This window comes from Melozone crissalis, unplaced genomic scaffold (assembly GCF_028551555.1).
Source record: "Melozone crissalis strain CALT ecotype California unplaced genomic scaffold, PUWL_Pcris_2 ptg000013l_1, whole genome shotgun sequence".
In the NCBI taxonomy this organism is placed as follows: domain Eukaryota; kingdom Metazoa; phylum Chordata; class Aves; order Passeriformes; family Passerellidae; genus Melozone; species Melozone crissalis.
The window spans coordinates 56,496,680-56,523,179 of NW_026535791.1; the positions used below are offsets into that span (position 1 = coordinate 56,496,680).

Consider the following 26,500-nt stretch of genomic DNA (forward strand, 5'->3'; position numbering starts at 1 on the left):
CCCATGGCGCCGAGGCACCGCCGCCAGGGCCGGGAGCTCTCGCCTCCTGCAGGGACTCCCCCGGCCCAGGGCGGGCGGCCGCCCCTCCGCCCGGCGGGACGCGTCCCCCGCGCCGCCGCCGCCCCTCCCGCCGCCGGCTCCCGCATCCCGCGCCGCGCACCCCGCGTGACCGGCGGGGCGGGCACGGGCGGGCACAGGCGGGCGGCCCGTCCCCGCAGCGCCCGGGGCCGAACGCCGCTCCCCCGCCGAGGGCAGAGGAAGCCGGGCGCTGCATCCCCGCTCCGTCCCGGCCGCCCGCCCCCGCCGGAGGAGCCGGGGGCGGGGCGGGGCCGGGCCGTCCGCGGCGCCTCCCCGCGGGAGCGGGCGGGGCTCCTCTCCTTTGCGCCATGATGAACAAATGACCTCGCGGGGAATGAAATTTAAGTTCCACCGGGGAGAGAGAGTTCTCTGCTTCGAGCCCGACCCCACCAAAGCCAAAGTGCTCTATGATGCCAAGGTGACCGGCCGCGCGCGCTCCTGCCTCCCCCTCCCGCGTCTCCCCGGGCGGGAGGGCGCGGGGCGGGGCCGGCGCGCGGCCCGCCCGCTCCCGTTACGGCTCCTGCTCTCCCGTTACCGCTCCCGCCGGGCGCTGGGCGCGCCCCCGGGCGGGAGGCGGCGCGGGAAGCGGCCCTGGGCCCGGCCGGGGACGCTGCTCCACCGGCAGCTGCACTTGTTGCGGGAAACGGGCGCCGGCCCGGGGAGGGGGGAGCAGGCGGGGAGGCCGCGGTGCGGGGGCCGCCACGGGACAGGGAGACGAAACGAGGCGGTGCCGTCCCCGCCGGGCCTGGCCTCCCTCCTTTATTGCTCCCTGCGGGCGGCTCAGGCCGGTGCCCCGGTGGGGCTCAGCTCTCTCCCCGCGCCACGGGAGTGCCGGGGCTGGGGGTGCGCGTAGCGGCTGTTTGGGAGCCTCTGGGCCTTGGCCGCGCCGGGAGCAGGGGCGATGGGGCCTGCCCGCCGCGGCAGGTAGACAGCGGGGCCCCGAGCCGCCCTGGGAGTGCCGCCGGTCGCGCTTCCCGCCGGCCGCTCTCGGCTGAACACCTGCAAAGTAATTCTGAAGTCTTGCTGCCACCCCTGCAGTTTTGTAGTGTAGCTGGATTTATTTCCTGTCACGCTTTCCCACGCTTACTGCCCGCCCCTCTGCGGTTCAGAAAGGTGTAAGTGGTAGCGCTGGTGAGGGAAAATATACGGAAATAGGAGAGTGAGCAGTGCGCGGTGGGCTGTAGGTGCTGCAGTAAGAGGTGATTGCCTCAGTTAGGGCCTAACCCTAAGGGTAGTGAGAGTAATGATAGAGCTTTATGTAAATAGTGCTGGTTTACGGTATCAGTGGTACACAAGATTATTTTTCAATCCTGAAACGACTGTGTCCGACTTAGAAACAGAATTCTGGGTGGTTTTTTGTTACAGAGAGGGATAAAAAAGGAAGTGTTGTAACTGGATCCTTGATGAAATTAATACTTTTTGCCGCAGGTTTGCGAGTTGTGCTTATCTGTGTTTCTCAAACATCTTTGTTTAAGAATGCCACCGTCCTGTAATATTTTGGACTGCCCTTTTGTTTGTACATTTATTCCAATGTCCTAACAACCTGGTAGCTGTAGTTGCTATCCCTATAAACCTATAACCCAAGTACAAGAATGCATTGTACCTCTTCTTCTTTACTGTCAAGTACTGTAAACAGCATACTGTCTGTGAATCCATCAATAGTTCTTAAATTCTGGACACTCAAATTGAAACATCACTAGTGGCCTAAGTACTGATAATGATCTATATTGAAAGCTACTCAAGTATAGGCACCATATCTTTTTCTTCTGAGGTGCAGGCCCTTTCAGACTGGCCATTGCACATTTGTAAAAATGGAAGAAAACAAGGGTTGAGATATTCCCAAAGCCTCTTAATGTTTTGTGGCTGAGAGTCTGTGGTGTTCAACAGAGCAGTATTTCTATGGTTTATGTATAGAAAACTCTGTTTCCTACTTAGGGCGCTTGAGCAGACAGCACAGATGAGAAAGTGTAAGTAGCCCAAATCTGCATATCCACACTGTGCTACTGCACTGTTTGATGTTTCCCTTTGTCTGTCTTGAAAGCATGGGACCTTTGAGGATAGAACCAAGGTAGTGAGCAGTCTGCAATGTTAAGAGTGGTCAACAAGAAAGCTAAGTTTTCTGATCATTTAGCATAATCCTGTTCATGTCAATATTAACTGGCAGAATATCAAGTCTATTTACTTTTCTTTTCTTTCTTTGTGCATAAACTTTCTAAATACCCAATGGCTTACTTTCTCTCACGTTTTTTAATATGTACCCCTCAATATTTGTTTCAGATTGTTGATATTGTTGTTGGAAAAGATGAGAAAGGCAGAAAGATTCCAGAATATCTGATCCATTTTAACGGCTGGAACAGAAGGTAAGAACCTATATGTGTAGTTTCAGTTCTTCCATTTTTTCTATTTGATTCTGCAAAGATAGGCTTTGCATAGAATATCAAAGGACCAATGTTTGCAGGAGTATTTTTGTATTTGTGAATGCCTTTAATATACTTGCTCATGTTGACATTGGTCTGTATCCATAAATTTCAGTGAATTGGTTTGATAGACATGAGTTTAAACCTTACGGGATATCTGCCTGTGCCATATACTTATGGCACCTAAGTTTCCATTAGTAAAAGGTATGTGCTTTGTTAAATCTAGCTCTGCATTGTTTGATTATTAGTACATGAGTGCAGTGTCTTGACTGTGATTGATAGTATGTGTCAGTGCTAGAAATGCTGTTTTGTATTAAGTCAAGGCTTGACAGATTTTAGATGGCAACGTGAGAGCTGAAGCCACGTCAACAGAGAAGAGTGCAAACCTTGTGATGCAGGGGTTGCTTCTGAATGGCATTAAACAAGTCCTTTGTAGATTTAAAGTATATTAATTCATTGGTAATCATGAGTGGCATATATTCATAGTAATTTTTTACTTTCTTTTGACCTGTCCTTAGCTGGGATAGATGGGCAGCTGAAGATCATGTTCTTCGGGATACAGACGAAAACCGCAGATTACAGCGTAAATTGGCACGGAAGGCTGTGGCTCGCATGTAAGGAATCCTTTTGGCCTCAAAAGAAATGAGATTCACTTTCAGATTCAGACAGATGCCAAGCTCAGTTGTAGACACCTGAATGTGAGCTCATGCTGTAGATGGTAGATAGATGCATAATACAGTCAGTGCATTCTAGAGAGCTTCTCTAAGCTAAAGACATGTGGATTGTTACTAACACTTTAAATGACTAACAACTCAGTAGCTGTGTTATTCTTAACTACTGCTGTGAAATGCCTGTGTGTTGGATCTGCATCTTCCCAAAGAAATATACTTGCAAAATACTTCAGGAAAACATGAAGTATTTTTGGGCCAAAGGCAATAATCTAATATTGGTTAGCCATGGCTAGAGGATCTGCTTGAGAACATGAATGTGAGGTAATGTACAGACATTGGGGTATCCACTCTTAAATAAGCATTGTCCAAATAATTTCAGCTTTAATTAATGAAAATAACTCAAACACAGGTTTCCTGTGCATTTGCACATAATCAAATTAGTTAGGGTAAAGAAATGAAATAATACTACCCAAATGTCAGTGAACCATTTTATGTTCTGTAGGAGAAGAAAAGGAAGAAAGAAGAGACGCTGCAGGTTGCCTGGTGTTGACTCTGTGTTAAAAAGCCTTCCTGCTGAAGAAAATGATGAGAGTAGTGAAAACTGTGAGTTTGTTTTCCTCCTTTGGTAACTGGTGGGATGCCTTGACCTGGGGATAAGTGCATGGTGTCAGTTGCCATGGGAGTATCCTGGTCCTTCCTATCTCAAATATTCAAAGGCAGTCATATGAAGAGTGGGAACTATGTTTCATGCTAAGCATCTGTTAAGTTGAAATATCTGTTTTCTTCTTGTAGTCCAGAGGCTTCTCCTTGCATCTCTTCTACTCAACTGTTTTAATCAGTGATTTCAGAGCTCAGTACTGTTTTCTTTAGTGTAGTATTAATAGGTGTGAGAACCCCTCAGATTTCTTCGTTTGATGTTCGGAAACACAGCATTTCCCTGCTAGTGTTTGTGTATTTTTGAGGGCAGTCAGATCATTTTTTCCCCAGTCTACCTCACACAAAGGTCTGTTTCTTGTCAGCTGACTGTCTGATTTCACTTTCAAGCCAGATTTTTAATTTCCTGCATTTTCCTTTGTGACTAGAAAGCCAGCAGGAACATTGGCTGGCACTTAACTGATGTTGTGGGAACTGCTGCTGCACAGATTCATGCCTTTTGATTGAGTGATTAATATGTTAATCCTCTGTGCAGAACTAAAGTCCAATGAAAATGTGGGTGCTCAGGAATGTAGGGAGCTTTTAAAAGTGAATGTTTTTCAGTTAGAGAGGAGGCAAGAATACTTCCTATTAACTCACATGTTTAAAATATTTGTAGTGGGCTGTAAATAATGCATGTTTAATTCAATTAGAATTACTCATCCTCATTAAATATAACAAGATAATTGTGGTTTTTTAGTGGGTTGGGTTTTGTTTTTTGGGGTTTTTTGCATTGAGGCCTCAAACTGACTGGTCATAACCTCTGTAATGTAATAATGAATTTGTGAAATCTCTTTTCTGCAGCTATAAGTAGTTCTTCTTCTGACGACAGTGATGAAGGAACAGATGAAGAAATAAAGAGTGAAGAAAGTGACATAGATGAGAGGACAGAAATGGTATTTTTGTGTGTTCCTTAAGTTAATAGTATTTATTATTTATTAGTATTAAGTATCAGTATTAATAGTATTTAGTATTTATTATCATCTGCACTTGAAACTCTGGGAAAATTGAAGTAGATAAAATATAGGCCACAACTGGTTATTTAGCTGGAATTAAGAGCATAATTTTCTTATTCCTGGTGTTTTCTGTGATTGAGATTTTGAAAATTATACAATGTCATTTTCTTATAGAACTGTGTGATATACTGCTAAAAATACACTTTTTTCCCCCCTCTCATTCTACACAAAAGACTCATGTGGAGAAAATGTAGCAGACTAGATTTTCCACTTTTGTGGGTGCTGTAAAAATTTGCTTGTCTATGCAGGTTGAACAAACTGATAGTAGCAGGATGTTTGTCATGTATTTTAATGTGAGACAGGCATGTCAACCCTGGTCTTAAGTTAAAATGTAGAGAGGACTGTTCTGTTTTCAAGGAAAAAAACCATTTATTTTTCCACAGTAAACAGTTGATCTGAAGATGTGTAGACTTAAACAACTACAGTGTGGGTGATCTGCAACAGTAACACCTAACAAATTTGTTTGCTTTTTTTTAAAGTTAAATACTTAAGAGAACATTATATTAAAAAAAAAATTAAAAAATGAATTTGCAGATGTTTTCAAGAGCAGTATTGTTAAATAGTTTAAGCCTATTATCCACTTGTATCCTTACTATTGAAGTTATTGTTTCACAACCAATGTAATGTTTTCTTTCACTGATCTGTTGTAGAAAGAAGAACAAGACACTCATACAAAAAGGGACATGGAAGAAAGAGCAATAAGCATAGAAATTCCTGAAGTCTTGAAAAAGAAGCTTGAGGAAGACTGCTACTATATTAATAGAAGAAAAAGGGTATAAAATAAAAGTTGGGGCTCTAATGTGCATGGGGATGTGAGGAAGGTGTCAAAAGTAGTCCTTGTTTGTACAACTGGAGGTTTTTAACTTCACCTTTCTAGCTTCCTGTTGACAGGGCAAGGAAGAACACAAAGAGTATAGATAATAGATTTTTCTTTAGCTATAACAGTGGCTTGTCATATTTAGCAGTGTACTGTTGTGGTTCCTGATTGTGCTTTAGAATGCAGATTGCTTTTGAAAGCTGGAAATGCAGCAGCCTTGTTAATCTGACCATGTTTCTTGTTTCTCCTGATGTTGATAAAAAATGCACTTTAATTATACAGTCCTGAACTTGCTTTAGGCACTAGATATTTACTAAATTAGTTGGTACATTATAACTTATTGTTTTTAGAAGGCATTATTTTTTGTTTCTTTTTCAGCTAGTGAAGCTTCCTTGCCAGACCAATATAATAACCATCTTGGAGTCATATGTAAAACACTTTGCAATTAATGCTGCTTTTTCAGCCAATGAAAGGTCTCGGCACCATCAGATGACTCCACATGCTAATATGAATCTTCATTATGTGCCACCAGAGAAGAAGTGAGTAATCTTTAGTCCAATGCTGTTGTTACAAGAAGAATGACCTTGCATTCTGTGTTCTGTTTTATGGCTGTTCACTTCTGTGAGCTTATACCATAATGTATATCTATTTACAGGGCTCAAAGTATTTGACAGATAACTATAGCAGAGTAACACTGATAACTTGTTTACCAGTGAGAGAGTCCCTGTACTCTGAAAAGTCATTATGCAAAAGTATCAATATTCTGTTTTATCGTGTAAATTCTTATATTTGAAATATTGAGATCTGTTTTGAAGAATGTGTTGCTGTTGTCAATGTGGAGAATTTCATATCTGATATAAGAATAGCCTACTTAGATAAACTTGAACAGGTTCATGTTTTAAAAAGGATAAAAATTTAATACAAACACTTATAAAGATCTCCAAGTGCAAGTTGTTGGTTTGTTTTAAGTGGATATATGATCTTAAATCTTAGAGTCAGTATGTAGGGAAACTGTGGTAACACAAATCCTGATTTGTTGAAATTCATGTTTTAGTCTGTTTTCTCAGCTGAGCTGTCTGTTCTTCTACCATGTTACAAATGCATTGACCATACATGTTTGCAGTGTGGTGGTTTTTGATTGTTTTGGGGATTTTTTTCTCTTATGTTAAAGATTTTTGATATTAGATAAGACTGCTTCTATCTAAGTACAATGGGGTGAAATCTTGTTATTTTTATCAACAAGAAATCCTGACTTGTGTTAGTGTTCTATTTCAATGGTGTGTATTTATGCTATTCCTTGAAGTATTTTATCCTGAGTGTCTTGTTTTACGTTGGTGTCATTCATTCTTTGACAGATTGACACTTTCCCTTCTTTGTAGTATAATCTCCCAAGCAAAAGGTTAGATAAAATATCAGAAATATAAACAGAAGGTTTTACACACATTATGATTTTTACAGGTTTATGTTTAAGTAACTTCCTCAATAAAAACAATGTTTTAGTAAAAAAAAGTATAGTTTCAGTGATCATTAAGTGGTAGAAATTCAGCTGACATCGTCATTGTTTTTCCTTTACTGCTCTAACACTGAAAGTTATTGACCTTCTTGGATTTATAGAATTTCTGCCCATGATGGTCCCCTGGCCCAATTCATGTGTATCAGTTTTAGTGGGTGGTATGAAATATTGGAGGTTTGGAATTTCTAACATGGATCATTTTGGGAGAATCAAATTGTTAACCATACACGTATGTGCAGTTGAAACATGAGAGGGGAATACCTTCACAAAGGTGAGAGGTGTTGCAAGTGTGCTGCACTTTGTGGTTTTGGTTCTTGTAATAGCTTGTATAGTCACCACCTAACCTTGTAAGTCTCTCACACAGACCTGAAACTGCAATTCCTGGTAGTGCTCTAATTAGGAGAACAGACCATTGGAAACTGCTCTCCCATGCAAATGTATCTGGTTTTGTTGGTGCACTGGATAACTCTTGAGCACAGCTCAACTGCAGCTTAGTAGCTATAGGTCAAATTCTGCTTATGCCTTTTAGACAGAGATTCAGTCTATTGAGTACTTACTTGTTCTGGTGCACAGGTGCCTCTTTGTCAGCGTAGTGAACTTGGGAAACCAAAAGAATGTTTACCTGAAAAACATCTAACGAACTTTATTTATTCCACAGTAGATTTTATTAGTTTAGTGAATAGTGTAATATAACAGTTGTGTGATTTTGTTTGAGGTTGTGAAGCAGACCTTTTAAAAGAACTTGTATTTCTGAAGTTAACAAGAGCAATCACCTTCTTTTTAAGTGTGTTTCTAATCACTTATCATTACTTAGTGATTGAATCACCATATTGTAGTTATGATGTTAATCGACTGTATTATTGAGCAATTTTGTGCAACTGTGCTGAAAAATAGTGGCATGCAACTTTGAAATTCATAATTTTTTTCCCCTCTAGTGTCGAGCTATGTAAAGAGATGGTGGATGGGCTGAGAATAACCTTTGACTTTACACTTCCCTTAATTTTGCTCTATCCTTATGAACAAGCTCAATTTAAGAAGGTGACTTCATCAAAATTCTTTCTTCCCATCAAAGAAAACTCAACAAATACCAACAGGTAGGTTAGATATAAGAAGTTTAATATGCCTTATGTCAAAAGGTAGGAGAATGTGGTATCCTTGGTTCTTAACTAATTTGAAGATAAGTATACTTCTGGAGAATAGAATTCAGTAGTAGAGCTCATCACTTTAATAGTTATTGGAAGGAGACTGTTTTCCCTGAATAAAAGTGTTCAATAAGTGTGACAGTGTTCGCAGGGGTTTTGGGATGAGGAAAGAGACAAGGATCTGACTCCATGTTTCAGAAAGCTTATTATTTTATGGTATATATTATATTAAAACTATACTAAAAGAATAGAAGAAAGGATTTTATCAGAAGGCTAGCTAAGAATAGAAAAAGAAGGAATGAATAACAAAGGCTTGTGTCTCAGACAGAGTCTGAGCCAGCTGACTGTGATTGGCCATTAATTAGAAACAACCACATGGGACCAATCACCTGTTGCATTCCACAGCAGCAGATAATCATTGCTTATATTTTGTTCCTGAGGCCTCTCAGCTTCTCAGGAGGAAAAATCCTAAAGAAAGGATTTTTCAGAAAATATCATAGCTAGAAATAAGATCTGTGAAACTTGAAGAATTTCTTTTGTTGCTAGAGCCCTGACCATCTCAATTCTGTAAACCTGCCCCAATTACCTAGAAATCAGGAGGAACTTTCCCCAAGCCCTCCTCTGCTGAATCCACCCACGCCTCAGTCGACTGACAGCCAGCCCACCACAGGGGAGCCAGCCACGCCGAAGAGGAGGAAAGCTGAGCCCGAGATCCTGCAGTCTCTGAGGCGTTCGACACGCCACAGCTCCAACTGTGACAGGCTGTCGGAGAGCAGCGCGTCCCCACAGCCCAAACGGCGGCACCTCGACACCCCCGCGTCCATGCCAAAGCTCTTCCTGCACCTGGAAAAAAGTAGGCTTTTCTTCTTACATTGTGGGCCTAAACAAAGCATAAAGTTCTGTTCTTTTAGTGCTGCATGGGCTGTAAACTCAGAGAAAGAAATGGAAGTTGTTAACTTCTTGTATCAGTTCTTTAACTCTGAGGCCTTATTACCAAAGAGCAAAATACAAGGCAATATTGTCAGTACTTTGGGATATTTTTCCACAGAATGCAATGAGCTGCTTTTCTGAGAGTCTATTTTAGGATAACCTTTATTGAATTTCAGTGTTTTAAGACTTCAGACATTTTAGCAGCAGTCCTTAGATGCATTTAATGGCTTATAGTTCCAGGTAGTAGTTTACAAGTAATAAAATTTTTCTTTTTTCTTTTGTTTTGTTTTTCCTTTCATTTTGAAGAAACCCCTGTACACAGCGGGTCATCTTCACCTATAACTTTGACTCCTAGCAAAGAAGGGAGCACGGTGTTTACTGGCTTTGAAGGTAGAAGAAACAACGAATTGAATGAGGTAACATTTTGATGTTACTTTCCTAGATTCAATGATTAAATGTTTTGTGGACCTAAGAGTAAGGCTATGTAAGAAAAGGTTTTGTTGGTATTACTTATTTCATCTTTGAATTTGAAGTTCTGTACATTCTAAATTATTTACAATGTTATAAAATTTTCATATTTTATCTATAGGTTTTGTCCTGGAAATTGATGCCAGAGAATTATCCACCAAGTGATCAACCACCACCTCCTTCATATATCTATGGATCTCAACATTTGCTGAGGATGTTTGGTAAACTAATGCAAAATACTCTGCTCAGTCAAAGTTGCTTTATATTTTTTTTTCAGTCCCGAAATCTATGTGATTTTTCTGTTTGCTTTATTAAATTTATTTTTATTCTTGGAGGAATGTACATTTTAATCTATTTGGAACTTTAGGCTGTCCATAGATTTGGTTATCTTTTATTGGCTCTGTATGCCTTCATTTAAGAAAGGCAAAGCAGTGTTACTTCCAGTACACTGTCAAACATCATTAAACCCAGCATCATTCACCTTCTCAGCATGTTTCTGTTTAGTAAGGCTTTGAAAGATCAAAAGTAGCTTGCAAGGGAAAGTGGGGTCTGTGGTGTGAAGAAATTTTAATATTCTTTTCTATGTAGTGGATAAAAGCAATTTGAAGTTGCATTTACAAGAAGAGGTATAAACATTATTTCTTTTATTCACAGTAAAACTACCAGAAATACTGGGGAAGATGTGCTTTCCTGACAAAAACCTGAAGGCTTTAGTAAAACACTTTGAGATGTTTCTGAGGTAATGTGACACAATGTACTACAGCAGTGTTTCTATTGTTACATAGATCTAAATGTCTTGGAATGGCTAAGGGGACTTAAGATACTCATTTTCTATAACTACAAGATTAGGATAAAATTAGTATACCATTTTAACAATTTGAGTAAAGATGAATGTAAGATTTTTCTATTTTTTAATTCCACTTGAAGGGAATCAGAATTTTCTACTTTCAATTTTGATAAACACATTGATATAGAACTGAAGTGTGAAAGTTTGTTGATATGTATAGAATGATAAGTCTGACTTGGTTAAGTAGCGTGTTTTATGAAGAAATGCAAAGTCTGCATTGGTATTTTTTATCAATATTAGCAGGAGGAGAAACTTGTTCTTTAAAATGTGTTTTTAATTATGCTGATTTCTTAAAATAAATGTCTGTCTTAACTGAGCTTTGAACAGAAGGGTTTCTCTGTGATGCAGTGCAGTGGTTTGTAGGGATACACAACTCTGTGTGGCTGCACTAGCTCCACCACTGGAGTCAGTAAGGTCATACCTGCCCCATGATCAGATTGGTTTATCAGATACTGTAATTAGTATTTCTGCATGACATTGAGCATGTGGTTAGATATCTAGTGTTGCTCTGTGTTGTGCAGTGTCAGAGACACTGGAAAACAAAATTGCCGAGGAAAACTTTCAGGAAAAGGTGTTGTAGATGGTAATGGAACAGATATGGAAATTGTAGCTTAAATTTGGTCAGTGACATAAGGAAAGGTAACTTAGTATTACACCAGCATAAAAAAACCCTTGTGTTAGATATCAGGGAGATGAAAGCTTTAAAATGCTTTTACTTTAATTACTTATTGAAAATAAAAAAAGGTTTCCAATGTCAAAAGTTCCTACAGTACACAGTTTTTCTCTGGGAGCAGTTAGTTGTCAAGTTTTACTGATTCCATTTTTCATCTCTTTTGTTAGATTGTTGTTGGCATTCCAAATACCTTTAAATTAAACAGGACATAATTAGAGCTCATTGTTGGAAGACTGTTTTTCTTGAAGTGAATATTTTTTAGGGAGCTTAACTCACTGTTGATCAGATCAGTTTTTATCAGACTTTTGGCTGTTCAGATTCTCCTGTGTTGGTAGAGCAGATCTCTGTTCTTTAGTGTCTTTAATAACCATGTTTTCATATCCATTCTGTAAATAAGCTTTAATGGAGGAGAATAGATGGAAGGAGAAACATGTCCCCTATACCCTATAAAATAAAGGTTGCTTATTGGGAAGGGGTTGCTTAAGGGAACTGAAATTTCTAGTGATAGTATCTGTATGTGTTTTACTTTCCCATCTGAGCATTTCATTGAAATGTGTAGTCATCTATAAATAGAAATAAAAATCATATTTCCACATCAGCATTTTTAGGGGAGATAGAACTGTGGTTTTGAAGCAAATCTTTCAGTAGTTCACCTTTTCCATGCTTTGTGTCATGGTGGAGTGTCCTCCAAATACACAACCTGCATTCCTTTCAGAAAACACTTACCCAGAGGTGTGCTTCAGTCCTTGAGGCCAGGCTACAACAAAACCAAATGAGCCCCACAAGGCAAGGATAATGTGGATATCACATATCTGTGACAGCAAAATATTTGAATGCTGGTTTTTTTCCAAGCACTTTCTTTTTTGACAGTGTCAAGAAAGCTTCAAAGTTACAGTTACTGCTGTAGGAAGCATTTGATCTTAGATAGCTTTGTAATAAATACTTTCCTTAGTCTACTTTCCTTGTCAGCTATGCTGCTGGGCAACAGAAACCAGTACAAATTATTAGATACTTTTTTTTTAACATGTATTCATATGGTGCTTTGAAAAATTTTTCATTTGGGTATTTATTTCTCATGATGCTTGTCATTGGAAGTGGTCAAAAAATTACTTTCTAGACATTTGTTCAAGCTTGATTTTTATCACAGAAATAGTTCTGCATTTTCTGGTAGTAATCACAAGAAAACTTGAGTTTGAGGTGACATCTTGTACTGATGCCTGGAAAATAGCATAGATGTTCCCAACAATATTAGAGTGAATATAAAAGCAAAGCTTTACTTGAAAGCTTTCAGGTAGACAATATAGCAGAAATCACACATTGTATAGTAATTCCACAATTTTTATAAAGTCAGTCAAGTAGTATACTTACCATATACTGTCCAATTAAAAGGTTAATTGGTTAGGTAATAATCCCTGGGGTCCTGCCCCACTGAAGGCAGAGGTTTCTTTTGCCCCACTTTTTTATGTCTGGTCCAGATTCTGGTTGGAAAACAGAATGTCTGTGTAGTTGGTTTTCTTCTTGGAGTAAGATTAAACAATATTTTTAAGGTTAGCTTATACTTTTTAAACGTAGGGAAGAAAGGTAGGAAAATTGCTAGAAACTACAGCCATGCTTTAGCAATTTACAAAGCTACAAATACATGAAAGATACAAAAATCTAAAAATCTTTAGGCATCAGTACTAGTTCTTCAGTTTTCACATTCTGTCTTTTCCTTTTTGGGAATTAAAAGATTAATGAGTGATTATTATAAATATTTTATATCAGTTCTGTTCTGGCTTAACTTTTGAACAGTGAGATCTTCCCTACAACATCTGTATGCATTAGGTAATAGCAGCCAGTTTACTTAGGACTGCTTAATTATTTTTGGGGTTTTTTTAGTGAACTGCTCTTGAGTGAGAAGCTGAAGTACTCTCCTTTTCTTTATTTCTCTAATAGCAGGCAAAGGATTGATGGGTCTGCTTGCATTAATTAAACTACTCCTGAATCTTCTTTGATGTCTAGTAGAGTAGTCCAAGCATTAGTAGTTTATGTATTCTTAAACAAAACTTAAATGCAGTGCACAACTGATTTAGTTCTTGCGTAGATACTGATACAATTTTGATTTATGATTTTGTGGCTAAAATTTATAGTTTACCATTTATATTATTAATCTCCTGTGAGCTGAGAAACTGACGCTTATGTAATGTAATACTTTTTCTGGGAGCTTGTTGTCTTGAGTTTGCTTAGTTCATGATAGATGCATTAAATTAGCTTTGAGATGCTACATGGATAACATTTTCCAGTCATGCCCTCAGACTGCTGCTAGACAAGATTTTTCTCAATTTCCCAGACAACATATATTTTTAAGAAATGTATGAAATGCATCTTTTTGACTTTCTTGTTAAGTAGAAACTATACCCTCTTAATCCAGCTTCCTACAAGTGTGTAAAATGAAAATTTCTTCATGGAAAACAGGAAAGTTTATTTCTCAATAATAGAATTTGCAGAAGAAAATCAGATTCTCAAATTACGTACAAAACTCTGAATCTTACATTATTTCTGAAATAATTCATAGTACTTGCAGTCTAAAATAGACTCACCAGTTGGTTTCACTGAATTTCACTTGGTGCACATTTAGTCTGTGGGAGTTAATGCTTTAGCTGGTGCTTACTGGTGCTAACTGGTAATTGGACTAGTGAAAGACCCCTGATTAAATCTCCTTGCCTGTTAATAGCTTTAGAGTAAGAGGAAGTATCAGCTTTAAACTAATTCCATTATTTCAGCTGCTTTTGAAATAAAATGCTGCATATGCTGTATTTTACAATTTCCTGGCATTGTAAGGGGCCTAACATGCCTCCAAAGGTTGCCTCAGTGGTGAGAAGTGACTGGCAGGAAGGTGCCCATTTCTGTTTTGCTGTTTCCATTAATTTGCACACAGCCTTGGCTTGGAAAACTGTTTTGGAATCAGAGGCCCCCTCCCAAGTCTGTTAACCAATAGGAGCTACTTAAGAGTTAACAGTATGTCTGTTTTTACAAGAGCAAGACCCATCTTCACTGAGGTAATTTCAGAGACTGTCATTTGCATTTTGGGAAAAAAGGCAAAATGAAGTGGTATAGAAATGCATAGACAGGTATTTTGACTTTGATGAAATACAGAAGAATAAATAAGTGATGAAATACTTCTAAAATAATTCTAAAATTTCTAGTAAGTTTTTTTTAGATGAGGCCAATGTATTAGTTCAGATTATGGACAGGTAACAGTCAAATATTTTAGTTTTGTTAAAAACCCACACGTGTTTCAAACTCAGTATTTCCTTTAAGCTTAAATATCTTTTTTTTTTCCCCACTTATGCTCTAAAATATGCTTGTATCTATTGTGCCACTCTGCTCCATGGGTAGGAAAATATTTTGATACTGATGAATTTTTCTGAGAAGGAAGCCAAATCAGAGGACTGTAATAATAAAATGTGTATATACAAAGATGACAAGTTGTTTCACGTAACTTTAAGAAATGGATCTCTGGTGCTGACAGCAAATTTTGAGTGTAATAATTTTATTATATATAACTGCAGTGGTGAATCATCACCACTAGTCTGTGCTGATGTACAATTATGAGAGGTTATTTGTGTCTGAGAATGAAAAAATTAATCATTGCAAATGGTGAATGAATTAGAAGACATCTTTAGTTAGGCAAAGTTGCTTTGTAATAGAGTTCCTGTTCATTGTGAGTCATTGTGGCTTCAGTTGCAAAAGGGCAAGTAATTAAAAATCTCATTCTGAAAGATGGACAAAGAATGCAATTGTGCTAGTGTTTCTTATATTGTATTATTGATTAATATTGTTGAATTATACTGGGTTTTTTCCTCTCAGTTTTTTGAATTATCCAGTTACTTGGTTATGACACACTAGAAAATTTCATGGAATTGGAACCTAAATGTGAGAAAATCAAGTTTCTGAGTATAAATGGAGACCTGGGTTTAGGGTGAACAAACATGTAAAGCAACATTTTTTTCCAAGTTTTGAAACACTTGGAATGGAAGGAATTTTTTGTGCACAGTTGGGTAGAAAGGGGCCCTCTCAAACTTTTGGCACCTTTAGGTAGAATGCTTCCCACTGAGTACCTGGTATTGTGCAGGTTCTTACTTTCAGTGGGCTTTGTTGGCTGCTTGGTCTGCAGAATGTGCTCGTTGGTGCTTATCATCCTCAACTAAGGTTTTGTTGCATTGCCAAAAACTGTTCATGAAACTCTCCATGTGGATTGCTTCTCTTCCTTCTGCTTTTCAAATCATCAAGTGCCTGGGAATTTGAATGAGCATATTGGTAGTCAATAGCTGAGGCTTGGATCATGTATCTATGTTTAGAGGTTGCCCCAAGTCCTTTAAATGTGTTATGGCAGCTTTTTTAGAAGGCAGCTCTAGGGGCTTGTGCTGGTCTAGTCACGGGGTCTTCATCCTCAAGACAAACCAAGGACTCCTGTATTGATCTCTTGTAGGACTGTTTTCCCAAAAGGTCTTTGGGAAAATTAAATTCTCACTCGCTTAATCTGATTCTTGAAAGTGTTATTATGGTAGCTTGGCATCTTCAGGGTTCTCTATACTTTCTCTTAAAAGGCCAAGGAATATTATCTCAGTCTCTGTATATCAGTGAGTGATAGGAGTCCAGTCAACAAAACAGGCCAGTTTACTCCTTTAGCATGGTTCTTTAGCCATTGGGTATTAGAACAAACATCTGAAACCTCAATTCACTTCTTCTGTTGACTGCAATGGTGTTATGATGGACTTTGTCATCTGAACAACTTTCCAGATGGAGACAGGCCTACAAATTGGGGAGGGGGGGGGAGCGATGGTGGCATATACATTTCTTCATGAACCTAAAGCCTTTTAGTTTCCAAATCCTGCACTTGAGTAGTAGTGTCAGAGATGAGGTAGCTTCTTAATCTGCAAATGACATTTCTTTTGATGAGGTGACTCACAGAGCTAGGACTCATAATGGTCTTCTAGCAAATTTGGATAGATCATTACAGTAGCCTTTCAGACGGGTCACTGATCTCATCAAAGCATCTGCTTACTTTTTAAAATTCTGTAGAAGTTTGTAAGGTCACCTTCCTGGAAACTTTTCCTTTGGACAACGTCTTCTTATACCTTAATGGCTGAGGATGTCTTTCTGAAAACCAAGGTTTTCTTTTCTTTGTCATTTTCACACTTTCTGGGCTGTCCCTAAGTTTATTCATGTGATGGTAGCTGACATTTATAAGAATTCTTTTTCCTCATTCAGACACTTCTAGTAATAAATTTTGTTGGTGGTGTCAAGGCAAGGCCTATCAGAGTATGCTCTTAATACTCATACTAATTCAGTGACTCTTTTTGAGATATGTTCATGACATGTGTTAAATGGCCTTCTAATGTGATAGTGATAACTCAGTTCTTCTTTTCGGTAGATCTACCTGTATAAATCAGTCAGATGGTAGTGTATTTATGAGGCTGTTGCTTGCTTAAAAAAACCCACACTTGAAGATCAGAACATAGCTTGAGGAATTCCTAAGTTGCCCACATCTTTTTCACTTGTCTCCATCCCCTCTAGACCTTTCTGAAGTGTTGCCCTTCTGGGAGCCTGAGGTTGGAGGAAAATAACTGCATTGTGCCATGTTACCTCTGTTCTCTAAGCATGAGTATAAAGCATGAGTTTGTTTTTGAGGACATTCATGATGAAAAATGCATGCAGTCTCAAATCAGTATGGACTGATTGGTTGCTCATCAGCAGTCTTGCTTTATAGATGTATGCATATGAACTCTGTAAAAAGTATAAAAATGAAAGAGGCAATAATGCAGCAGGTGACTGAATGGATCAGATTTGTAAGTTAATCATGAAACAATTTCTGAATAGCTCGATGGCAATATGCTTTCTGATCTATTGCTGAACATTGGCTCTGTCTGCTAATTACAGCTCCCTCTGTCTTTAAATCTTGGCTCATGACTTTCAGGTAGCAGTGTAATTGATCTTGATGCTGGTTTAGCTTGTCCAAGAGCAAAGCAATAGTGAAATATCTGGTAGGCAAAAGTCTTAGGAGACTCCTAATATTTCTGTGCCAGCGTTCTGCACTCTGATGTCTTTTGAATAGAAAGCAGCTTCAGAAGGGCCACTGCTCTTTGTATGCAGGTATAGAAAGGATTGTGACAAAGGCTGACTGTGTTCCTTCAGTAGTTTTCTTCTACTTCTCTGCAGAAAATAATTTGTGTTTGCTAGCTCTGGGGTATTTTGCTTTTCACAACTGTTATGTGAAGAACAGGGAGATGGATGTTTGACTCTGTGCCTTTTTTTTGAGTTGTAGCTGTGGCACACCATCTCAGCTAAAATTTCTCATCTGTACCAGCTGTCACTTTAGCATGCACCAAACTGGCATGTATCACTGATGATTTAAAGAATAGTCAGGAAATTTGGAAGAGAAAGTGAACCTGTTTCCCATTACATGCTGATAAAATTCTTGGAACTGTCAGCTACCCAAATGCCCTCTGAAGGTTCTTTTAAAACATGTTCCCTTCTGTGATCTAGCTTGTAGTACTGTGTTTTACTAAATGTTATCCAAAGATAGTAAGATTTTCATCAGCCCCTGTTATTTTTTTAATGTTTTGGAGTCATTAATGTGTGTTAATGAAGAATTATCAATCAAATACCACTTGTTGTTCATCTTAACTGTATAGAATCTAAGTACATCCAAAGTTAGGTTCAAGTCTGTTAAGTTTTAGGCTTTTCCACACTTGCTTCATACCGACCCTTCTTCCTAGAAAGTGATTTGTAGCTAACTAAAGTCAGAGGTCATAGCAGTTGGTGACTTGAGTATTTTATTAGCTTCTTAATTGCTATTTTTTTAGTGGTTTGAAACATTTTACATCAGAAACCATTTAGGTCCCTTTATATACTGTTAATTGCAGAGCTGCTGTGAAATAAAGAAGTATGGAAGAAGTTGACAATGTGCCTTCTAAATTAACAGTGACACACCATAAAGGATTGATTTCTTTTAAAATAGTTTCTATTTTCTCACTGCTTTTTCTAGTTACATCTAGTAGGATGTAACTAGTTATAACTCTAGTTTAGCATTTGTTTAGCACTTGCAAGGATTGGGGAAAAATCAACTCTTTTTCATTTATCTGCAGTTTTGTACTGTCACCATTTTCTATGAGCTCTGAGCAATTAATATATTTCTTATTCAATATAAATGCTTTATTTAGAGGATCTTGCCAGTATTCTTTGATGCTTTGGCTCTCCTTAGATCAAAGAACATGCCTAGTTCAGGCAGTGCAGCAGTGAGTGAGGTTGGAGAAGGCCTGTAGTTTTTATGCCATTTACATGAATATTTTTTTTTTAATTGTACTTTCTATGTCCAAGGTATTGGCTATGCAAAACTGATATTTTCAGCTTCCAGTAGTGAAGTCATCACCCCAGCCACTGTTTCTTGAGAGAGCACAGATTCTGTAAATGACATTGTTTTCTGTTGTTTCTTTTTCTTTTGCTTCCTACTCTTAAAACATGTTTATTGATGCTGATCTTTAATATCCAGGTATTTTTGAAGCTTTGTGCTTTTTTCTGAAGTACAGCTTGAGTGTAATCTTGAGTTTAATAACCATTTTGCCCTTCCCCCCCCATTTATATACCTAGTATCTTTGAAATCAAAGGAAGGAACAGGGAGCTTATAGTCATTCTAGCTGTTTGTTACTGGTGTTTGTAGCAGCACTGTTTTCATTTTCAGCCCTAAACCAAAGAAAAAGTTGTGTGTTAGCAGAGCAGGAAAACATGATAAAATATTGAGTGCTTGGTGGTTTGAATAGTATTTGCAAACCATCTTGCAGAAATATGAAATTAAGGAACTGAATTTGTGAAGGATGTGTTTTGTCATTGAAACCCATATTTAAATCAGAAAGATGGAGACCCTAAAGGCACATGAAATATATGAAAAATCATAACTTTACTTGCCTTAAAAGATATCGTTTGGCTCCCTAATGAATCCTGGCTATTTGTATAAAGTACTGCCAAAGTGATAACTGAAAATACTGGTTTGGGCATAAATGAAAGTAGTTTGCTGAGCAGGTAACTTACAGAAGTTGCAGAAAGATCTCTTCTTTTTCCTTCTGTGCTAGTTCTTTGAATTCTTGTTCTGAGTATAGTTTAACTTTCTGGGGGTTTTTTTGTTTTGTTTTTGAGCTTGAGGAATTTTTTTTTAATTCTTGTTGGATTTCAGAATGCTAGAGGAAGGCTGTTTTTCACTATGTGAAACTTGTAAAAAATAGGGCAAATCCTTTGTATGCCAAATTTCAAAGAGTAATAATTCTTAATTCCCAGGCTGTGTTTTTGCTGAGCTTAAAAATCAATTTGAAAAAAGCTTTTCTCTTAAATGTTTTATATTCTGTTCTTTTTTTTGGTGTGCTTTCTTCTCAGGTTTTTAGCAGAATATCATGATGATTTCTTCCCAGAATCTGCTTATGTAGCTGCATGTGAAGCCTACTACAGTACTAAAAATCCTCGGGCCATCTACTGAAGCTATTAATAAGGATTAAATTCTGCTATACATAGGCCATGACAATGCTATTCTGCTACATGGCTACAAGATGAGAAAGGAATTAAAGCAACTTCTGGAGTTGAAGACATTGGAAAATATCTTTATGATGGTTGGATTACTTAGGAATGGAGAACTGCTTTTCACAGATGTGTATAAACAGTGGTGTGAGTCACTTGGAAGGCTGGATATAAATCTGACTCCAGATGAATGAAGAAGCCTTGTTCTGACTTTACTGCACAGGACTACACAGAGTAATCAAAAGCAAAGGAGGCAAAAGCAGATGCATTGGCAACAGGACATTCTCATGAAGATAAATCACCATGCTGTGTTTCATTGTAGCTCAGCCTCTCCTGCCTGAGAAATAAGACTTGACTAAACAGTTACATGAAGAGAATTTGTGACTGGTATCTTATGGATTGTTTTCCTCAAAAATTACATTTCATCTGTGGAACTGTCATGATAGAAAGGATTGCTTAATGTAAAGGTGGCTTTGCTGTTTGGCTAGTGTGACATCTGCCTCAAAAATCACTTTGTTGCTTGAATGAAAGATGTGTTGCTGACTTTGCATTTTGCAGAGGTGTATATAGACCTTTCATGGTAAAGCTGACAGGGTTCTGAGCAGACCAGACACAGCCAGGGATTCGGCATGTACGTGGCAATAAATGATTTCCAGAGCCGTTATGAAAGAACTCATTTTCTACAAGTAAATGGGAAAGTCAGTGAAGTCATTGCTCTTTAATTGGCAAACATTTATTTTCTTAATAAAGTTCACAGTGGCTGCTGTGTGGATGTGTGATTTTGACTGTCTAAAACATCTTGTTCGTGCTCAATTAGTATTTTTGAGGGTGCTAAGTGTGCGTATAATGAGAGGTGGGAGCACTGACAACATATGGAGAGGAGCCCTTTCTGTATCATTGGATGTTCTTCTGCAGACTTGAAGGATGTCTCTTTAGACTTTTTTAGACACTTTGGCTCTGGAAATAGCAGTTCAGTGAGAACTGAGTTCCTACAAATGTGACAACACATTCAGTATAAATTAATTGAAACATAATTCTTGTTGTGGAAACCACATGCAGGACTTAAAACACTGGCCTTCAAAATCCTTGGCTCTATCAAGATAGACAGATTTTAAAAGCACTGAGAGAAAACAGGACTGGGTTACAGACTGCATTAATGACTCTCTAATCCTTCTTGGTTCAGAAAACTTCCACCTATAATGCAGAGCTCAAGTTTCCTCACATTTGTAGAAACTAGTAATTTGAAGGCATCGTCTTTCACACATAAATGGCAGGCTCAGGCTAAAAGGCCAAAAAAAAAAGTAAAATCTGCTGTTGATATTCATTCTCACTTTTCAGAGTTCTGTGGTGTGCTCAAGCTTATGAATTCAAAAGATTAGGATTACTCTGGTTTTAGTAATTTTACGAAGAGTCTACTGAACTCAGTTGTTAAACCAGTGGCATGGATGCATGCAGATTTGATGATTGTTAATTCTAAAAATTGCCATTTAGCAGCACTACTCTTTTTTAAACACGTTTCTCTTGTACCAAGAAAACCCCATATTTGTAAGCTTTCATCATTCTCAAATGACAGAAGTTTTGAATCTCTAGCAGAACCCATGTACATCAAAACTTTGCCAACATGTTTCATTCTAGGTTTAAATGCTGTTTCTCTAAAAGAGAGTTCAACAAAATACAAACAAACTGTCTAACACGAGATGAGTCTAGGAATGCTGCCTGAAACTTCAAAATTAATCCTTTCTATTTTAAGAATGCTCATGTGTAATAGGACTGATCTGGTTTTGTTCCATTTTGTGCACCTGTGAGTATAAGACACATTACAAACTGAGTCCCGTTGTGTGACTGTTTAACTGTTGAAATGAAAATTTCTGCATCAAGGGGTCAGGAGTACTGTTGGTATTGCCTTGTGGAGATGCTCAAAAGATGTGAGGGGGGAAAAATTCTGATGGTCCAGTTATAGTGTAGTCTTTGTGAACAGAACTTTTCATAAAATTCTCTTGAGGCTGCCGTTGGATGTAATATTACAAACTATCTTACTCTCATAAAAACCAAAAGCTTTTCTCCAAAGTTGTATGCCTTTGTGCTTCTTGACACTTCTAACTGATATAACTTTCATATTTGAATATATATTTGAATTTTAAAAGTGTAGTTTTATAAATTCAGTTACAGTAATGTGCAACTTTGACATCCCTCTTTACTGTTACTCCTCATTTATGGCATTCAAAATTTTAATACCTTATTTTTAATTTTTTTAAGCTGCAGCAGTGGGACACTCTTGCAAAAACTTGAAACAGAGTGCTCAAGAGGGACAGTTCTTACTGGTCTTCAAATATATAGAGAATTACCAGAGTGGGCCCCAAAATTCACTTGGAATGTAGTGTTCAAGGGTTCTTGAACTCAGGAAGCTTGATAATGTAGCTTACAGCCAGTGTGAATTCTTTCAGTGTCCTTGACTGATCAGATGCTTGATGGGATCCACATCCATCTGAGGTGATGAAAGATGCACTGAACTATTTGTCATTATTTGGTTGCTCTTTGTAGAGTTACTCACACCGTGCTTTCTAACCTGGTTGAGTCACAGTGGCATGGACTAGCTGCAGGAATATGAAAGCCTGACTGAAGCAGGCTGCGGGAGCCTTCAGAGGAGCAAGTCTGCCAGCAGACTTCAGAAGCAGTCCCCTGCAGCAGAGGAGCTGAGGAAGCAGGTTAATGGGCAGTGATAGATCATACCAACATACCTGTTTGTACAAGGCACACGTGCTCTGTTTCCAAGGGAAGGCAGTTTTGTTTGTGTATTTCAGGAAATTATCCCACTGTAATTACAGTGCATAATTCCACTGGTAAGTTTCCATGCTGGAGGTGAGTCCTGCACTTCCCTTCAAGAGTGGGGTGCTCCCATAGTGGGTGTGATGTTTTGGATATGACTGTTCTTGGGAAAAGGCAGAGGAGAACAATTGCAGCCTAGGTTTAGGAGCAGGTGGTGCAGCTGATGGGTGGGAAGAGAGCTGCCACCTGCACGCCCAAGGACTCTTTTCAGTACCTGCTCTGACTTGGCACAGGAAGGTACTTGAGGAGCTTTATGTGGTGCCACAGGACTATGAAACTGACCTTATGTTAAGTGCTTTACATAGACAGTAAAGTTTACCAAAGAAGAATAAACAAAACAAAACTTTAATATTCTTCTGTTTTATTCTTGATTTTAAGCTTGATTTTGTACCTATCATACTTTAGGAAAAAAAGGTGGAAATCAATACTGTTCTTTCAAGTGCACTGTCTAGAATCGCCATGTTGCCTTTCATTTTGCTGTTGTGTTTTTCAAGCTCCTATTTTAAAGCTCAGGCTTTCATGGGGCTCCTTTTCAACTGAGATGATGAATGTGAATGTGACCAAATGCTAATTAAGAATATCTTCAAAGTCCCATTCTGAAAGCTTAGGCACATGTTAGGGTTTCCCTTGGCACTTGGTGTGGGCTAACAGCAAATGTGTCGTCACTCCTTACGTCAGGAATGTGTGATAGGAACTTGTCAAACACTAGGCAGGATAACCTTGCTCTGGATTATGCTGAGAGAAATGTCTGCAGTCAAGGAGGAAATAAAAAGCTGATTGGAAGTAAAAAGCTGTTACTGCTTTTCATGTTTATATCATCAAAAACGTTATCAAGACATTTGGGAAGAATGCCGAGGAGATTGTTATTGGAGTTAAAATGTATATGTGTATATTAAATCCTTCATTTTGTGAAAATTACACATTTTCTCCACTGGCATCTTTGGCACATCTTCCAAAAATATGTATACTGGGGTGGAAATAAGCTGCTGAAGTCAGGGGGAAGGAAGGAACATTTATTATTCTTCATGAAGTCTCAAGTCAAGCCTTTATTGTAGTAGCTGGCTGTAGGAAAGCACAATGCTGACAGCTCTTGGACAGTGAGCCTCCTCTTAACTTTGGGCTGTTGCATGTTTGATCCCTTTCAACTTCTTGACCAATAACAGAGGCAGAAAGCAAGATTGCACTTCAGAGCACATAAAGGCTAGTCTAAATTCAAGGATAAAATGCCATAGCATGCTTTGGCTAAATGTGTTATGTTTTTGTCTCGTGTACTGTAGAATCTTTGTGATGGCACTTAATCACATTAACAAGTCAACAAGTTCCATTTTATGCCTTAATACATCTCAGTGTCTCAAGGTTCCCAGGAACAACAGTTCTAGATGGTATGTTCCTTTTTTGTTCCTTTGACCATAATCAGTACAACCTTGATGTGTTTACATAGTCAGCTTTTTCACTTGCTTATGAAACAATGAATTTGGAGGGATTTTCTGCTTTTTGTATAGCTGCATGCTTTTTCTGTATGAAATTAGTGAATACAGGTACTACACTGCTGGAGTTGGAGGTAGAAACGCTTCAGTATTTCTGTCTCAGTTTTTGGTGGTTTTTACTTCAGTGACAACGCCCCCTCCCCCCAACTCCTAAACCAAAGTTTGGAATATATATGGCTTCAGGAAAATGTTATCAGCAATGACTGAGTGGCAGATGTAGATGCTTACTAAGATCTAACTCTGTGCATTCTCTCTGTTGCATGCATAATGTATTTTCCCCATCTAACTCACATAGCAGATGACTTTTTTGCATTAAGGGTAAAGATTATAGCAAGCTGAATAAAATCAGTGAAGTATAAACTTGTGCTCAAAGATGAAAAGAAGTCTGTCTTAAAAAAGAAAATTAGGGGGGAAATGAAGTGCACATTGTTCCTGCTGTCTGTCAGTTGGGAGTGGTTGCTTAGGTCATGTGAGCTGGGCAACAGTGTCAGGAGAACAAAAAAACCTCAGATGCAAATTGATAAATCCCCTCACTAATACTGACCTTTAATAATGCATTCCATGGAATGGAGTAATTTCTCTGCCATTTTGTTTCTAGAAATGGTGGGAATTTATTATTAAAAATTACTTTCTTAACCAATACAAGATATTGGATCTAATTCTGGGGAAAGCAACCCAGGTATTAAAGCATTGAATCATACAAATGTGTTCTTAGGGATATTTTGGTGTGATGCGAGAAAACAAAGTGTGTTTATGTAGCAAGAAATATAGAGATAAACGTGTTTAGTTCCTGGCAAAATGAACAACACTTCCAATACAGTGATAGTGTTCAGGTTGGGCTTCTAATAGATAATATCAAGTAGATGTTCAATTTATTAGACATTTTTTAGTCTTTAATTATAAGCTATTAATAATTGCCAGTCTGATAATTAAGTTAATAATCTCTTAAGTCCATGAAACAAAAATACCTCCCAAGTATTTTCTTTCTTTACTCCCTTCTTTCCTTGCTTATATTTTTTCTATTATTCTAGAAAGTTGTAGAAAGCATGCTCATGAAGTTCATGGAGAGAAGAAGGGTTCTGACTCAGACTAAGCAAGTCTGAGCACATACATTGCTTAACCATTTATGTGTTTCTGATTCATTCTGAGGTATAAGCATCACATCTGTACAACATATACTAGATTTTTATTTGTAGGCTCAAAAGTAGAGCCAGAATGAAAGAGTTGAACTGAATGGTGTAAATATCTAATTGAGTAATGGATGATTCAAATATGCCTGAAATTAGTCCCACTGTATGTATTTATATGGTAGGGATCTTTTTGTTTTATGTGTGGCTTTCTGATTCTGGTTACTTGATGCCAAGCATTATAAATGAGGGCCTTTCTCTAAAGTGCAAAACTGATTAAATGTTAACATGAGTAATCAAACATCAAATTTTGCCATAAATTTGAATTCAAACATAGAAATGCTGCTATCCCATGTTATAAACAAACATTCTGCCTTTATTTTTGCAGAAGCTTTTTAGAAATGGAGTATATGACAAATCTGGTGCCAGGTGGCTGGCCTGGTGAAGGTGTTGTTCTCTGCAGCAGGACTAAGGTAAGCTGCAGCTCTCCCCAAAATGTCTCCAGCCCTTGCAGGGTTCTTCCACTGCTGGGCTGGGGCACTGGTAAGCACACAATGACAGAGTGCTCAGATGGAACAAACCTTCACAAGTTGTCTCATGTTTATATTTCAATGACAGCAGTACAGCAAATGCCTGCATAGTTGATATTCAGTGAGCATTTTCATGGCTTACCTTCTGTTTTGTAGGCTGCTGAGTTAAGAAATCAAAAGTAGTTCTGTTTAGGTTTCACATGCATGTTTGAGTAGGAGGTAGATTTTACTAATTGTTTTTAATCAGATTAATGAGGAATTTATTTTCTGTTGCTGTGTGTGACTACTGCAGTGATAAAACTTCTTTGGCACCAGAGATGTAAACATTATTTTAAAAAATCATTTATTATAAACAGGGTGAGTAGTAACTAATTGGACATTTCCTAAAGATTTTGTTTACTGGCATATGGATGATATGACACATGTAATGTATATGCAGTATTGCCAACTGTAGGCATTAGAAATCATGAGTCAGACCCTTAAAAGTCTTGGAAGTGGTTAAGAAAATGTGACAATTATCTTCTGTTCTTTGGGCCCCTAGGGTAACATGAGTCAAGCTTGCGACAAGACTTGCTTGAGACTTTAAGAAGGAAAACTGAGGGTTTTGACTAATCATGTGTCTTTTGGAGTTGGTGCTTTAGAAAAAAAAAAAAAAACCAAACACAAAACCTTGCAAGACTGGCAATAAAAGGATGATTTGGCAATGCTCTAATAGAGC

General features: G+C 38.4%; 1 protein-coding gene across 1 annotated transcript; it reads left to right on the top strand.

Annotated features, from left to right (window-relative positions):
* The first annotated feature begins 345 nt into the window (after positions 1 to 345).
* Positions 346 to 21,508, top strand: MSL3 (MSL complex subunit 3). The gene is made up of 13 exons (XM_054271604.1): positions 346 to 496; positions 2,356 to 2,438; positions 3,014 to 3,109; positions 3,669 to 3,769; positions 4,664 to 4,755; positions 5,526 to 5,648; positions 6,071 to 6,231; positions 8,141 to 8,299; positions 8,938 to 9,200; positions 9,584 to 9,693; positions 9,867 to 9,966; positions 10,400 to 10,484; positions 19,675 to 21,508. The coding sequence occupies exons 1-13, from the start codon at positions 398 to 400 to the stop codon at positions 19,772 to 19,774; spliced, it is 1,572 nt and encodes a 523-aa protein (XP_054127579.1). The 5' UTR covers positions 346 to 397; the 3' UTR covers positions 19,775 to 21,508.
* The last annotated feature ends 4,992 nt before the right edge of the window (positions 21,509 to 26,500 follow it).

Bases quoted from the DNA above. Each gene is read 5' to 3' on its own strand.
- MSL3 (XM_054271604.1), top strand. From the start codon at position 398: ATGACCTCGCGGGGAATGAAATTTAAGTTCCACCGGGGAGAGAGAGTT. The intron at 3,770-4,663 runs GTGAGTTTGTTT...TCTTTTCTGCAG, and splicing joins TGATGAGAGTAGTGAAAACT to CTATAAGTAGTTCTTCTTCT. The intron at 9,967-10,399 runs GTAAACTAATGC...TTTTATTCACAG, and splicing joins ACATTTGCTGAGGATGTTTG to TAAAACTACCAGAAATACTG.